Below are 16007 nucleotides of genomic sequence, written 5' to 3'. Positions count from 1 at the left end.
ACCAGGGGTGTTTCTGTTTTGAGTCAGGTCCATGCTCAAGCTGGGATGTCCAGATCTGGGAGATCTCATACATCAGAAGACAGCTGAGAAACTAAGGATATCGAAGTGAATTCCTAAGACTTTCGATCGGTCCCAAGAGAAGTGAACAAACCGCCAAGATCCTGTAATGTACAGGGAAATTTTTGGGGTGGAAGGAACAGTCAAATAGGAGTGTTTTGTTAAGATTTAGAGTTTGACGTATACGTCTTCATATTCTGTTAAGATTTTGAGTTTAAAATATGTGTTTACAAATTGGAGTGTTGTTAGTGTTTTGCTTTGTTTAACTCTTGTACTGTCAAGTTTTGTTTAACACGTGAAATCTTGTGGCATAATCCTTTCAGTAGTAACTGGGAATTTGACTTTCTCTTTTTAAAAGTTAATGGTCCCTAACTGGATCATAACAAAACAGTTAGGACGCAAAACATCTGCAGAGGTATATAGACAGCTGGGGTGAGTGGCCACGAACATGGCAGATGGAATACGGTGTGACAAAGTGTGCATTTATCTACTTTGGTAGTAAAAATTAAAAAGCAGAATATTTTTTGAATGGGAAATGTTTACATTCAGAGGGCCCTTGACATCCTTGTACATGAATTACAAAAAGTTAACATGCAGGTACAGAAAGCAATTAAGGAGGCAAATGATGCGTTATCGGTTGCCACAGAGGGATTGGAGTATAAGGGTAAAGAGGTCTTACTACAATTATACAGGGCATTGGTGAAGCCACACCTGGAGCATTATGTACAGTTTTGGTCTTCTTACCTAAGGAAAGACATACTTGCCTAGAGGGAATGCAACGGTCGCTCACTATACTGATTCCTGGGATGAGGGGACTTTCTTATGAGGAGAGATTGAGTAGATTCCGCTTATATTCCCTGGAGTTCAGAAGAATGAGAGGTGATCTAATTGAAACATATAAAATTCTTAAGGAGCTTGACAGGATAGACGCTGAGAAAATATTTCGCCAATCAAGGAATCTAGAACAGGGGGCCACAATTTCAGAATAAGGCGTGGCCATTTAGAACTGAGATGAAGAGAAATATCTTCACTCAAAGGGTTCTGAATCTTTGGAATTCTCTACCCCAGAGAGCTGTGGTTGCTCAGCCCTTGAGTAAATTCAAGACAGAGTTTGGGTACTAAGTGAATTAGAGGATCGGCTGCGTTGGCTGACAACGCAACCACTAGGTGGCGCAGTACTAGCACATGTTCCGAAGAAGGGTCACTGACCCGAAACGTTAACTCTGCTTCTCTTTCCACAGATGCTGCCAGACCTGCTGAGTGGTTCCAGCATTTCTTGTTTTTGTTTCAGATTTCCAGCATCCGCAGTATTTTGCTTTTATTTTAGTGCAAATGAAGCCCCTTCCGTGCAGCTTCTCCCGTTGCCTGGTTACTAACCGCTTCCGGTCTTTGTAAAAATACTTCCGGTTAGCAACTGCCCGGCTGGTGGTCGGTTTCGAGGCAGCTTTGTTTCCAACAGTTTTACATTTCCCTGTTTTTAAAATCTCGCGTAAGTTGCTGATTATTTTTTCTTTTTATTTAACTTCCCAGCGGCTTCCGCTTGAATGTTTTAACGCTGGCGCTGTTTCCGTGTAGTTAGGTTGGTCGCCCATAATGGAGGCCTCAAGCGCGCGGCAAACATCTGATTGTGCTTTAGTTTTTTTTACCGTTACCGCCGCGAAGGAGCGGCGGCCTCGCCTGTCCTGACGCGGTCTTGCAAAAGCATCCAGAGGCTCGACTAACTAGTTGAAAGTTCTGATTCAAATCCTCAAAAGCTGCATTTCTTCAGGCCCACGCCTTCCCACTCAAGATTGCTGAGCCTCCGGATAGACATTTAACCAGGCTTATTTTTGACCCAAATTTGATTCTAGGGTAAAATTAAAATTCTTAAATCTTAATTATTGAGCTAAACTAATGATAAAAGCCGTCATTTTATAATCACCCTATTCAAGGAAGGGAGTATTTTCCACTGTTGACAATTAACGTCCTTAGTGACGCTCCGCTGCCACCACCTGTAAATATTCTAATTTGCACTTAAATTGGCTGTGAAGCTTTTCATCAGACTGACATGAATCGGTTACATTCAAATTAGTCACTATTTCAATATGAACAAGAAACTTGACTTTTAGTGACATCTTGAAAATTGCAGGGAGCTCCTTAATACAGTAATACGTACTGTGTAAAAAAAAAGACAGAGGCGCAAGGGGAGAGCCAACTGTGCAACAGCCCCAACAAACAAATTTCTCTGCAGCACCTGTGGAAGAGCCTGTCACTCCAGAATTGGCCTTTATAGCCACTCCAGGCGCTGCTTCACAAACCACTGACCACCTCCAGGCGCGTATCCATTGTCTCTCGAGATAAGGAGGCCCAAAAGAACTGTGTAAGGTAAAAGTCTCCTGCTCCACAAACCACTGACCACCTCCAGGCGCTTACCCAATGTCTCCTGAGACAAGGAGGCCAAAGAAGGTAAAAGTGGAGCACTGTTGTAAGGGGACCTCAAACAGCAGAAGAGCAGCTCAGGTGTGGTTTAAAATCACTGCACCTAACATTGTTGAGGCCCTTCAGGAAGAGGAGATGGTGGATTGTGTTGGATGGTTCCCTAAGCAGATTCAAAGTCATCTAGCAAAATGCCTCATTGCTAGAACTTTCAAACAAGCACCAAAATATAGCTCGGCTGATGATGATAAGGGCTGTCCCCGTCAGATCCTTCATGGGCACCCAGCATCTCCGTGCCACTGCCTGCTGTCCTCGAGCTGGCTGCAGCAGGAAGAGACTGTATGCCATCTTCTGGAATGTGCATTTGTAAAGGACGTCTGGAAAGAGATGCAGTAATTTTGTCAAGGTTCATCCTGAGCAGCTCCGTAACGCAGAGCTTTGCTTTGCTCTACGGACCGTTCCCAGGGACGTACACCGAGACGAGCATCAACTACTTCTGGAAGACCATCAATTCAGTGCAAGACATTCTATTGGTCTTCCAGTTCAAGGAGCTGTGCATGACCAAGTGTTACAGACTAGTACATTCCAAGGTCCAGGACTATGAGTCGAAGGATGCACTGAAGTGTGGGGTAGACATCTCAACGGTTCAGTGGGGGAAAGGCCACGGTTTCGGGCCATCCCGCCATCTCTCAAACCCTCGGGCTGGATGTATTGGGAAATGTTTCTTGTAATATAAATGTAGTTGCAATCTGCATTGGAGTGAGGCACCTTAAAAGTACCAAACACTGTATTTAACCTAATTGATCTGATTTGCACTATGTGAACTGCCATAGCTGAATTGTACCAAAATGTACCTTTATAAATTTTATGAATAAAGTATATTTTGGGAAAAAAATGAGTAAAAATAGATATTTTCACTTTGAAACACACCTTGTGCATTTGCATAATAGACTACATTAGAAAAACTGATTTTGAAGGAAGTATCCAATAAATAGAAATACAGTTATACAGTGAATACAGACATAGAATCACTATGGGCTTGCTTGCCCCACTCGAGGGGTATGGGGTTACTTTCCCTTTAGACACAAAACTCTGATAACCTTCAGGAATCCTATTAAATTTTCCTGCACTGGCCATAGTAAGCTTCCTGGGTAGCACTCTTTCTGTAATTAAAGCCACAGCTTGTTCTGCTGTGCTTTCCATTAGGGTCCTGTCTTCACTGAGCGGGTCTGCCCTGAATAATCCTACCGGTTGTCCTTTTAGTTTCCAGCAGTCAGCCTTTAAATGCCCTGCCTTATTACAATGAAAACGCAGGGCTTCCGGGTCTCACTCTTGCTCATAGCACCTTCCTTTTTGGCTGGAGGAGGGCCCCTGTGTCTCTTGCTTTCCTTTCTCTCCCAGGACTGCCTGGGTGGAGATCTTCTTCCCACCCTTTGTCCTTTTCAGATTTGTGGGGGTGGTTAGGAAAGGTTCTCCCCTGGGAAACCGACTTATAAATTAAAGCAAACTCATTGGCCAGAACGGCCGCTTGCCAGGCTCCCTGAACCCGTGACTGCTCTACATGGGTCTTTATTGAGAGTGGGAGAGAGTTTTTGAATTCCTCTAATAGGATTACTTCTCTCAGAGTGTCTTAGCTGAGCTGTATTGTAAGATCCCTCAGCCACTGGTCAAATGCCAACTGCTTACTTCTTTCAAAGTCCAGATAAGTTTGATTAGCTTGCTTTTTGAGGGTTCTAAACATTTGGCATTAAACTTTGGGTATATGCCCCGAGGATAGCATTTTTGGTCAGTTTATAATTTGATGAACTCTCATCTGGCAACAATGGGCTTTTCTGGTTAGTTTGCTTTGTAGTAAAAGAGACCCAGGTCTCAGCTGGCCCTTTTAGCTGCCTTGCCAGTTTCTCAAAAGACACAAAAAACGCTTCCACATCTTACTCTTTGAATTTTGGAATTAATTGAGCGAGTTTTAGCTTTGTACCCAGCCCTGAATTCTGCTTCTCTATATTGGCCATGCTTTCACTGGGGTTACTCTGTTGCCCCCTAGTTAACTCAGGCTGCTTCAACTATCTTCGCATTCTTTCTTGAATATTCTTTCTCTGTCTCTCACTCCTTCCCCTGTCTTTCTCTCTGTCCTCTCTCTTGTTCCTTCACCTGTCTTTCTCTCTCTCTCTCTTGCCTTTCATTTTCTTCACGTTCCTTTTGGAAGGCTCTTTCTCTTCATGTTCCTTTTGGAAGGCTCTCTTTTTCTCCCTCTCTCTTTCCTCAAATTCAAGTTTCCTCTGTTATAATTGTCTCTTTGCTAACAGTACTGTCGGAGTCTGCTTCTAACCCTGTTTCTGCCTCTTCCGATTCAAGGGAAAAATAGTTGGCCACTAGTCTTAGGAGTTCAGACTTCCTAGCCTTGCCACGTACAGTGATCCCACACTGCTCAGCCATTTTTCTCAGCTCCTCCATAGACAGTGCTTTTAACTTATCCCAAGTTACTTCACCCTGGCTTGGAGAGCTACTCGCTTCAGTTGCAGACATGTTAGTATTCAATCATACACAACCACAAAAAAACTTGTATTTATCTTGCTCCTTTTTTTGATTGGGAACAATTTGGCTTCCCACTTCCAATTTCTCTCGTTTGTCTGTGGGTAAAATTCCAGACGTTAGCACCCAAATTTCTGTTGCAACCAGGTGAGAAATGTCTCTAAGGGTCTCTTTTTGCCTTCATCTGGTCTTATTGTAACAGGGTTTATGTTTTAAACACACTTTTTTGAGCTCCCCCTTGGCGAATTCTTGATCACTGCTTTCCAATTATAAGGCAAAGAAATGAGCGTAAACAGGCCTTCTTAGGTTTAAAGAAGAAAAGAGAAATTTTTTAAAACTTAAACTCTAATTAGGTTAATGCCCCACGCTAGCATGCATACGCGATACGCACATGCAAATAGAGAGAGAAAAGAGCAGAAGAAAAAATAGTGGAGAGGTTATGGGCAATCTCTGGAGGGTTTTTTAAAATTGTGCTTCGAGCTTGCTGTAGAGACCTTGATTGTAGGTAGGCTTGCTTTTCGTTGGGGCCCAGTATTATTCTTAAAGCTTGGTCACTGTAGGAGACTTTTCTCTCTTGGTGTTCATGTGTCTTCAATGGTTTCTGAAGCTGGTGAGAGTGAGATGAGAACAGACAGGAGAGAGGTCTTTTCAGTCCAGGAGCAAACCGCTTTGTGAGTTCAAATTCTCTGTGGCAAGTTCAAATTCAAAAAAATCCCAACAGCTAGTTAGTCATGTGACTAAACTGGTCTGACCATGCCTTCTGTGTCTTGGGGAAGCAGGGACTGGTTCTTTTATTCCAACACTGTCTGCTAGTATGCAAACAAGGTCTTTCCGGCAAGGGGCCTGGCAATTCCTTGTGATAGGCCCTCTTTTCTTCCCAGTACAATTTTAAGCTTAATGTCCGTGTGGCGAAATTATGTGCCTCATTCTTGGCAGGTGGGCCTGCATGACAGGAAGGAAATCTGCTGCCCTTACCTGGTCTGGCCCACATGTGACACCACAGCAATATGATTGACTTCTAACTGCCTTCTGATATGGCCCAGTAAATTGTATCTAACCGCTACAAAGTCGATAAGAAATGAAACCGGATGGACCACCCAGCATTGATCTAGGACCGGAAATAACAACGGCAAACCCAGCCCTGTCGACCCTGCAAGGCCCTCCTTGCTAACATCTGGGGGCTTGTGCCAAAGTTGGGAGAGCTGCCCCACAAACTAGTCAAGCAACAGCCTGACATAGTGTCACGGAACCGTATCTTTTATCTCCTTGCATTAAAACAGTGTGCCTTTCAGACTCTTTTAAAAACATTGCACATTTAAGATAGAGAGAGAAGTTTCTGGATTTCTGAGGCACAGTCTGCCAGCTGCACTTATTATCTGGACGACAGCAGGAGAGAGAGGTGACATGGTATAATGTTTTGATTTGACTGTATGTAAAACTGGCAAAAACCAGTCTGAACCAGTTAGTTTTGAGAGACTCACCAGCGAGGCGGGTTACTGAAGAAGAGCTGTCTGTTCTCTCTAAGCAGAAATTCTACAAGGCGCTACAGGCTGGGTTGCCTAAGGAAAAAAAAGCCTTTATTTTGAAGAGGCCATTTGTATTGCTGAAGGTAACAAAACTCCTGTTCTTTACATCCAAGCTAGGAAGTATTTGCTTCAAGATTGAATCTCTCTTGACTGGTTGTATTTTCTGGAATTCAGTGGTAGTTTTGATGCCTGCTGCAGCCGAAGTGTTTTGAATGCCTATCTACTGAAGAGACTATTTCATCAAATCAGCGTGGAGACTTCGAGTAGCATTTGATTATTTTCACATTAGAATACCTCATCCATCGGGAACGTAACCCACAAAGACTTATTTATTTATTCTTAAGAAACAGCTGATTTTTAAAACATTCTTTTTTAAAAGAAACTGGTTAACCTCAATTTTTGAATGTATGTGTGTGAATGGGGAAGTTAGATTAAAATAGGAAGTTATAAGGTCTTGAGGTATGGGTTTATCTTAACAGTGTTTAAGATTTTTTTTTAATAAAGTTAATTTGTTGTCTAAAGATACCTGGTTTGGTCTGTTATTCTGGGGGTTACTAGAGTGTTTAGTTTGGCTGTTTTTCCGGTTGGGTGGGGAAACTTTAATAATATGCTGCGACCTGTGGAGTGATGGGGCTGAATTGACGGTGCATTGCTCCCGCCTCTGTCGTAACAATAGTCATGCTCACGGAATCATACCTTGCGTGTCCTAGACACCACCATCACCATCCCTGGGTATGTCCTGTTCCACCAGCAGGACAGACCCAGCAGAGGCTGCAGCACAGTGGTATACAGTTGAGGGGGTTGCCCTGGGAGTCCTCAACATTGACTCCGGACCCCATGAAGTCTCTTGGCATCAGGCCAAACATGGACAAGGAAACCTCCTGCTGATTACCATCTACCACCCTCCTCTACTGATGAATGAGTACCGCTCCATGTTGAACACCAATTGGAGTAAGTACTGAGGGTGGCAAGGGTTCAGAATGTACTCTGGGTAGGGCACCACTGCTGGCCAAGTCCTAAAGGACTGCTAGACTGGGTATGAGGCAGGTGGTGAGGGAACAAGAGGGAAAAACATACTTGACCTTGTCCTCACCAATTTGCCTGCCGCAGATGCATCTGTCCATGACAGTATTGGTAGGAGTGACCATCGCACAGTCCTTGTGTAGACAAAGTTCCGTCTTCACATTGAGGATCCCTCCATTGTGTTGTGTGGCACTACCACCATGGTAAATGGGATAGATTTCGAACATATCTAGCATTGCAAAACTGGGCATCCATGAGCAGCAGTAGAATTGTACTCGACCACAATCTGTAACCTCATGGCCCGGCATAACCCCCACTCTACCATTACCATCAAGCCGGGAGATCAACCCTGGTTCAAGCAAGAGTGCAGGAAGGCATGCCAGGAGAAGCACCAGGCATACCTCAAAATGAGGTGTCAGCTGGTGAAGCTACAACCCAGGACGACTTATGTGCCAAACAGCATAAGCAGCATGCGATAAACCAAGCTAAGCGATCCCACAACCAATAGATCAGATCTAAGCTCTGCAATCCTGCCATATACAGCCATGAATGGTGTTGGACAATTAAACAACTGGAGGAAGTGGCTCCACAAATATCCCCATCCTCAATGATGGGGAAACCCAGCACATCGGTGCCAAAAATACGGCTGAAGCATTTGCAACAATCTTCAGCCAGATGTGCAAGTGGATGATCCAGCTCAGCGTCCTCCTGAAATCCCCAGCAGCACAGATGCCAGTCTTCAGCCAATTCAGTTCACTTTGTGTGATATCAAGAAACGATTGAAGGAACTGGATACTGCAAAGACTATGGGCCTTGACAACATTCTGGCAATAGTACTGAAGACCTGTGCTCCAAAACGTGCCGCACAGCTACAACACTGGCATCTACCCAGCAATATGAAAAATTGCCCAGGTATGTCTGTATACAAAAAGCAAGACAACTCCAACCTGGCCAATTACCGCCCCATCAGTCTCCTCTCGATCCATCAATAAAGTGATGGAAGGTGTCGTCGACAGTGCTATCAAGCGGCACCTGCTTAGCAATAACCTGCTCAGTGATTCTCAGTTTGGGTTCCGCCAGGGTCAGTCAGCTCCTGACCTCATTACAGCCTTGGTTCAAGCATGGACAAAAGAGCTGAACTCAAGAGGTGAGGGGAGTGTGACTGCCCTTGACATCAAGGCAGCATTTGACCCAATATGGAATCAAGGAACTCTAGCAAAACTGGAATCAATGGGAATCGGGGGAAAACTCTCCTCTGGTTGGGGTCGTACCTAGCACAAAGTAAGATGGTTGTAGTTGTTGGAGGTCAGTCATCTCAGCTCCAGGCTATCACTGCAGGAGTTCCTCAGGGTAGTGTCCTAGGCCCAACCATCTTCAGCTGCTACACCTTCCTTCAGTCATAAGGTCAGAAGTGAGGATGTTCACTGATGATTGCACAATATTCACCATTTGTGACTCCTCAGATACTGAAGCAGTCCATGTAGAAATGCAGCAAGACCTGGACAATATCCAGGCTTGGGCTGATAAATGACAAGTAACATTTGTGCCACACAAGTGTCAGGCAATGACCATTTCCAACAAGAGAGAATCTAAACATCTCCCCTTGACATTCACTGGCATTATGATCGCTGATTTCCGCACTATCAGCATCCTGGGGGTTACCATTGACCAGAAACTGAACTGGAGAAGCTATATATATATATATATATATATATATATATACTGTGGCTACAAGTGCAGGTCAGAGGCTAGGAATTCTGCTGCGAGCAACTATCTCCTCAAAACCTGTCCACCATCTACAAGGTACAAGTCAGGAATGTGATGGAATACTCTCCACTTGCCTGGATGGGTGCTCACTAACAACACTCAAGAAGCTTGACACCATCCAGGACAAAGCAGCCCACTTGATTGGCACCCCATCCACAAACATTCACTCCCTCCACCACCGACGCACAGTGGCAGCAGTGTGTACCGTCTGAAAGATGCACTGTAGTAATGCACCAAGGCACCTTAGACAGCACCTTCCAAACCCACGACCGCTACCATCTTGAAGGACAAGGGCAGCAGATGCATGTCAACACCACCACTTGCAAGGTCCCCTCCAAGCCACACACCATCGTGTCTTGGAACTATATTGTCATTACTTCTCTGTCGCTGGGTCAAAATCCTGGCACTCCCTGACAGCACTGTGGATGTACCTACCCCACATGGACTGCAGTGGTTCAAGAAGGAAACTCACCACCTTCTCAAGGGCAATTAGGGATGGGCAAGAAATGCAGGCCTAGCCAAAGACGCTCACATCCCATGAATGAATAAAAAAAAGTTTATGTTGCCTTGTTACCAATGCACCAACCAATGGAAACAAGGTTTCATCGTTCACCTTTTGAGAACTTTGCATTTTACTTTCTCTATTCAAACGGAACAAAGCTGAAATTTTTCTTCATAATTTTTTGATATCATGCCAGCTAATTGCCATTATACCCTTGCCATAGCTCTTAATATTTTCCTACAATGGAGTGCCCAAATAGCATGCATTTCCCAAATGTGGCCCAATCAATGTTTTGCACAAATTCAATATAATTTCCTGGCTTTTATGTTCAGTGGGTATAAGATCCAGAATCCTATTTCCTTTTCTAATGGTCTTTTCTGCATGCATGTGTACCTTTACAAATCTACATATCAGCACCTCTCAATCCCTCTTCCTTCACTGTTAGGGTATATTTCATTTCACTATTTCTCCCCTAAAATATATTATTTACTGTATCTGCTGCCTATTAGTTCATTAGCTAACTCTAGTCCTGAAATCTCATGCATTCTTCCTCACAGTTTGCTGTATTATATGAAGTTTTCTAAAAGCCACTTTGAAAGTAGAATATGTAGTACCATGTGTAGATTACATGGCTTTGTTTTCTTTCAGAACAAATTAAAATGAGCGAACAGATCAAGTTCATTGTAGAGCAGCTCAATAAGGAGCCCTTCAAGAAAACTTTCAACCTAATCACTTTTGACTCATTGGAGCCACTGCAGTTGTTACAGGTGCTCAATGAGGTTTTGGCTGAGATTGATCCAAAGGTTTGTAATATGCTGCTGTATGTAATCTTAATATTTTAATTCCTAAATATCTAGTTTATTTGTGTAAAATTATGAAAAAGGAATCATAGAATGATATAGCACAGAAGAGGGCTATTCGGCCCATTGTGCCTGTGCAAAGTGCTCTTTGTTAGAGCTGCCCAATTAATCCCACTCACCTGCTCTTTCCCTATAGCCCTGTAAATTTTGAATGTTACTATTGAATCTGCTTGCAACTCTCCTTCAGGCAATACATTCCAAATCACAACAATGCAGTTTGTTAAAAAAAAGTTTCCCCAAGTCACCTCTGGTTCTTTTGCCAAGTACCTTTAAACCTGACTCCTCTGGTTACGGACCCGACAGCCACTGGAAACAGTTTCTCCTTATTTACTCTATCAAAACCATTCATGATATTGACACCTCTATTACATTTCCTCTTATCCTCCTCCACTCTAAGGAGAACAACCTCAGTTTTTCCAGTCTTTCCATATAACTGAAGTCCCTCATCCCTGATACAATTCTAGTAAATCTCTTCTGTGCCCTCTCCAAGGCCTTGACATCCTTCCTAAAGTGTGACCAGAATTGAACCCAGTATTCCAGTTGAGGTCTAACTAGTGTTTTGTCAAGGTTTAGCATGACTTCCTTGCATTTGTACTCTTTTCCTGTTTTAATAAAGCCAAGGATCCTCTAACCTTTTTTTTAAACAGCTTTCTCAACTTGTCCTGCTACCTTCAAAGATTTGTGTACATACACCCCCTGGTGTCTCTGTTCCTGCATCCCCTTCAAAATTGTAAATTTAATTAATATTGCTTTTCATTCTTTCTACCAAAATGTGTCACTTCACACTTCTCCGCTTAAATGTTGTCTACCATGTGTCTGCCCATTTCACCAATCTGTTTATGTCCTCCTGAAGTCTGTTGTTATTCACCTTATAGTTTATTACATTTTCGAGTCTCATACCATCTAATTTTGAAATGATCCCTTTTATACCCAGGTCCGGGTCAAAGAACAGTACAGCACAGGAACAGGCCATTCGGCCTTCCAAGCCTGCGCCGATCTAGATGCCTGCCTAAACTAAAACCTTCTGCACTTCCGGGGACCGTATCCCTCTATTCCCATCCTATTCATGTATTTGTCAAGATGCCTCTTAAACGTCGCTATCGTACCTGCTTCCACCACCATCCCCGGCAGCAAGTTCCCGGCACTCACCACCCTCTGTGTAAAGAACTTGCCTCGCACATCCCCTGTAAACTTTGCCCCTCTCACCTTAAACCTATGTCCCCTAGTAACTGACTCTTCCACCCTGGGAAAAAGCTTCTGACTATCCACTCTGTCCATGCCGCTCATAACTTTGTAAACCTCTATCATGTCGCCCCTCCACCTCTGTCATTCCAGTGAAAATAATCCGAGTTTATCCAACCTCTCCTCCTAGCTAATGCCCTCCAGACCAGGCAACATCCTGGTAAACCTCTTATGTACCCTCTCCAAAGCCTCCACGTCCTTCTGGTAGTGTGGCGACCAGAATTGCATGCAATATTCCAAGTGTGGCCTAACTAAAGTTCTGTACAGCTGCAACATGACTTGCCAATTTTTATACTCTATGCCCCGACCGATGAAGGCAAGCATGCCGTATGCCTTCTTGACTACCATTAATATACATCAACAAGAGCATTGGTTTTAAAAACGACCGCTAGGAAACACCAATGTATATTTCCCTCCTCCACTCTCGAAAACAACCATTCACATCTGCTCACTACTTTCTGTCCCTTAGCCAATTTTGTATCCATGCTGCCACTGTCCCTTTAATCCGCTGGACTTGAATTTTTCTAACAAATCTATTACGTAGACTTGTAGTTTTTATTTGTGCAGAGTTCCCAATTATCCATTACACAGAAAGTGGTCCATTACACAGTAGTAGTGGCTTAGACTGAAATCTGTGTGTTGTGAAAATTGTTTTACATAGTGTTTTTTTGTTTCTCCTCACTGCTGTAAATATTGACTTCAATTCCGTGATATTGATTGGCCCTCCAATCCTCACATTCATGTGTGAGGCTAGACAGTTAGGTTATTCAACTGTGGGGACCTGACAGCTAAGCCAGTACTAATGTCAACATGCATACATTCCAGCAGTTTTCACTAGATAACAATCATGAATGGGAGCTTTAGCTGATGCTTCCCCCCCCCACTACCCTAGTCCGTCCGTAGCCAGTTATAGCACCTCTGACAAAATCAATTAACTCACTGAGCCAGGGATCAAATTTGGATTTTCTGGTCAGTTTAGGTCAGTTATACATTTACCAACTGAGGGAGTAATAATATGGCTTTCATATTATTTTCACAACATGAAGAATCATAAAAAGAATCATAGAAACCCATCGCATACTCCCTCCTGCTTCTCAACCTTTCCCTCCTCCTTACAATGAGTTTTCAATTAAACATATGCTGCATGTATTGGATTTAATATGTAATAACATTAGCAATATTCTTGTCTTTTCTGGTAGCATAATATTGACATACGAGAAGAAGCACCAGATCAAACAGCAAAGCGAATGTTTAGCCTTCTGGGAATTCTGAAATACAAGCCACCTACAGCTTCCGATATGTATGTAACATTTTATCTTTTACCTGGGGATTGTAGAAGAACATTTATTTTACCACTTTTCTCTTTAGATTTTTCACTTCTATCTGCACTGTTTCCTGACTGAGAGATCAGGCAAGTTGATTGCTGCAGTGTTCCAGTGAACATCAACGCAAGCTCGAGGAACAGCATCTCATCTACCGATTAGGCACACTACAGCCTGCCGGACTGAACATTGAGTTCAATAATTTCAGAGCATGACAGCCCCCCACTTCACTTTCATTTTTAGTCATTTTTAGTTATTTTTTCTTCCTTTTTTTTGCATTCCTTTTTACATTTTTTACAATCTTTTTTTGCATTTATTTCATTTCATCTGAGTTTGTTCAGTTTGCTTACCCACTGTTTTTTTCAGGTTGTTTTTCTTCAGGTTTGCACTTGCTGATGTTCAATATTCAGTATATTCACACCTAATCTGTACTAATGCTTTGTCTTTCAACACACCATTAACATATTGTTTGCCTTTGCTCCGTGACCTTTTGGTCAGCTATGTGGCCTGGTCCAATCTGCACCTTCTCCTTTGTTATCTCTTGCCCAACCCCCACCTCACTTGTTTATAATCTGTGACTTTTCTAATATTTGTCAGTTCCGAAGAAGGGTCACTGACCCGAAACGTTAACTCTGCTTCTCTTTCCACAGATGCTGCCAGACCTGCTGAGTGAATCCAGCATTTCTTGTTTTTGTTACTTGTTTTCATGCCTCTTTCATTCACTTCTGCAGTAGGATATCTCCTGGACTGTTTAAGGCTATATATTACATAATTTTACATGTATTCAGCAATAGGAGCTAGTCATCGAGGTATTGCTGTCATTTATTTGGTAAACTCCTGGCTGTGTGGTCAACTTTGGAAGATATCTTGTTAAGGAAAAAATGAAAATCAAACCAGTAGTATGTTAAAACCACTTTTGTCTTTTTTTCAGATCCCAATTTCAGATATATTATCCCCTGTTCAGATGCTCTGTTCATCATTTATCATGTACTAGTTGTCTACTGAGAAGTTAGTCAACTGACTAACTCTGCAACTAATACTTAATTTGTATACAATAGCCTCCTAGGTTATTTTATTTTGTCTCTTTTTTTCCCTATCTATTGGGAAGCACATAAGGATAAATTTTGCAATCTGTTTAGGCCTTAGGCACACACTTGAAAAATATCAAGAACGTGCCGATGGCATCTGGCCATTGAAATCTTTAGACAGAAAATCGCAGGCAACATGCACGCAGTTTTTCAGTTCATGCCAGCTGTATGGGAGGCACTACAAAGTCCATGCTATAATCTCCACTTGCCTCTTCCACTTGATACCTGGGCTGGTATAAAGCATTCACCGTGTGGGGAATTGCAGGCACAAGCCTATGTCTCATCACTTTGTCAAACTAGGGATTTTCAGAAAATATGTTGAAAATGGTTTCATTCTTGCAGTTAAGTTCTACATCTATTATATTTAAAAACAAACTTAAAAAAATAAATCTTCATAATCTGTAATGTACTTTGAAGGGACTGTGCACTATATTAAAAATTAGTCAATTTTTTGCAGGAAAGGTCAAGCAAAATATTGCTTTATTCTGAAAATAGGAATGAATATGAATATAGGAAAAATTCTATTATGATTATTCACAGTAACTAATGAGGATGCAAATAAACTCTTAAAATTTATTGAAAACAAAGATATTGTTACGACCAAGGAGGGAGCAATGCACTGTTAATTCAGTCCCACTACTCCACAGCATATTAGTAAAGTTTCCCACTAACAGAAAATAGCCACATTAAGCACACTATTTGTTCCCCGGAATAAAGCACACCAAACCAGATTTCTTTAAACAGCAACAAGATTAACTGTTTATTAATAAACCAAGTTTTTAAACAATAATGAGATAAATCCATATTTATGAAAAGATTTTATAACTTATTCTTCCTAACCCTCACGCGCACACACACACACACACACACACACATATTCAAAAACCAATTGTTAACTGGTTTTAAAAGTTTGAATTACAACTGTTTCTTAGGAATAATAAAATGATTGGTTGTCACGGTCTGGTAGGATATTTCCGGATTGTTGAGGTGTCCCAGAGTCGAATAGTCAGATGCCACTTGAAATCTCTCCAGGCGGGATTAATGAGCATTCTGTGATAGGTAGGCATTCAAGGCAATTCATCTGCAGCAGGCGTCACACAAGTTCTTCCATCAGGGGTGCTGCAACAGGTGTCAGTTCTCACACTCAATGCAAAAGCCCCTTTTAAAAAAAAATGCAAGACTTCTGCCAATTCAGGACTTATTCAAACACAGGAGGTGGCGTGATGCAGAAATTCACAGCTTAATGCAAAGATTCTTTATAGATCTGAGGCAATAGTAATCTGCCACACCCAAAATACAAGGCTTCCTCTCTCCAGGCAGACACAGCAACAAGGGTTTAGCTCCCATACATTTGATTTGCAAATCCTTCAAAGTTCTTTTAATTTCATGAAGAAATTAGAATTTCACTTGATGCAGGAATTATTTTCAAGAGAAAGAGCTTCTGCACTGTCTTCCTGCCGGGCTCTAGCAGCAACTGAACTCAACCCAAAAATGAAACTAAACTTTTTCCACCGTCAAGTCACAAGACAGTCATAAATCTTCCTGGTTGCTTGGAAACAGGTCTTGCAGTCTGACATCGTGTCAGCATTCAGCGTTCACAGAAAATCCCTTTTCCCAGCTTTCAAAAACACACAGAATTCCCAACTTTCAATTTAAAAAAAACTCTTGTGACA

At 42.3% G+C, this 16007-nt stretch overlaps 1 protein-coding gene across 1 annotated transcript in view; it reads left to right on the top strand.

The window, feature by feature from the left end:
* The first annotated feature begins 1472 nt into the window (after positions 1–1472).
* ift81 (intraflagellar transport 81 homolog) overlaps positions 1473–16007 on the top strand; it is a 118936-nt gene continuing 104401 nt past the window's right edge. The window contains exons 1-3 of the mRNA XM_068054986.1: positions 1473–1546; positions 10471–10625; positions 13124–13224. Coding sequence (XP_067911087.1) covers positions 10482–10625; positions 13124–13224 — 245 coding nt within the window. The 5' untranslated portion in view covers positions 1473–1546; positions 10471–10481. The remainder of the gene's footprint in view (positions 1547–10470; positions 10626–13123; positions 13225–16007) is intronic.

This window comes from Heterodontus francisci, chromosome 23 (assembly GCF_036365525.1).
Source record: "Heterodontus francisci isolate sHetFra1 chromosome 23, sHetFra1.hap1, whole genome shotgun sequence".
In the NCBI taxonomy this organism is placed as follows: domain Eukaryota; kingdom Metazoa; phylum Chordata; class Chondrichthyes; order Heterodontiformes; family Heterodontidae; genus Heterodontus; species Heterodontus francisci.
Note: the sequence above shows the minus strand (reverse complement) of the source record. Positions and strands in the feature narration are given on the sequence as shown.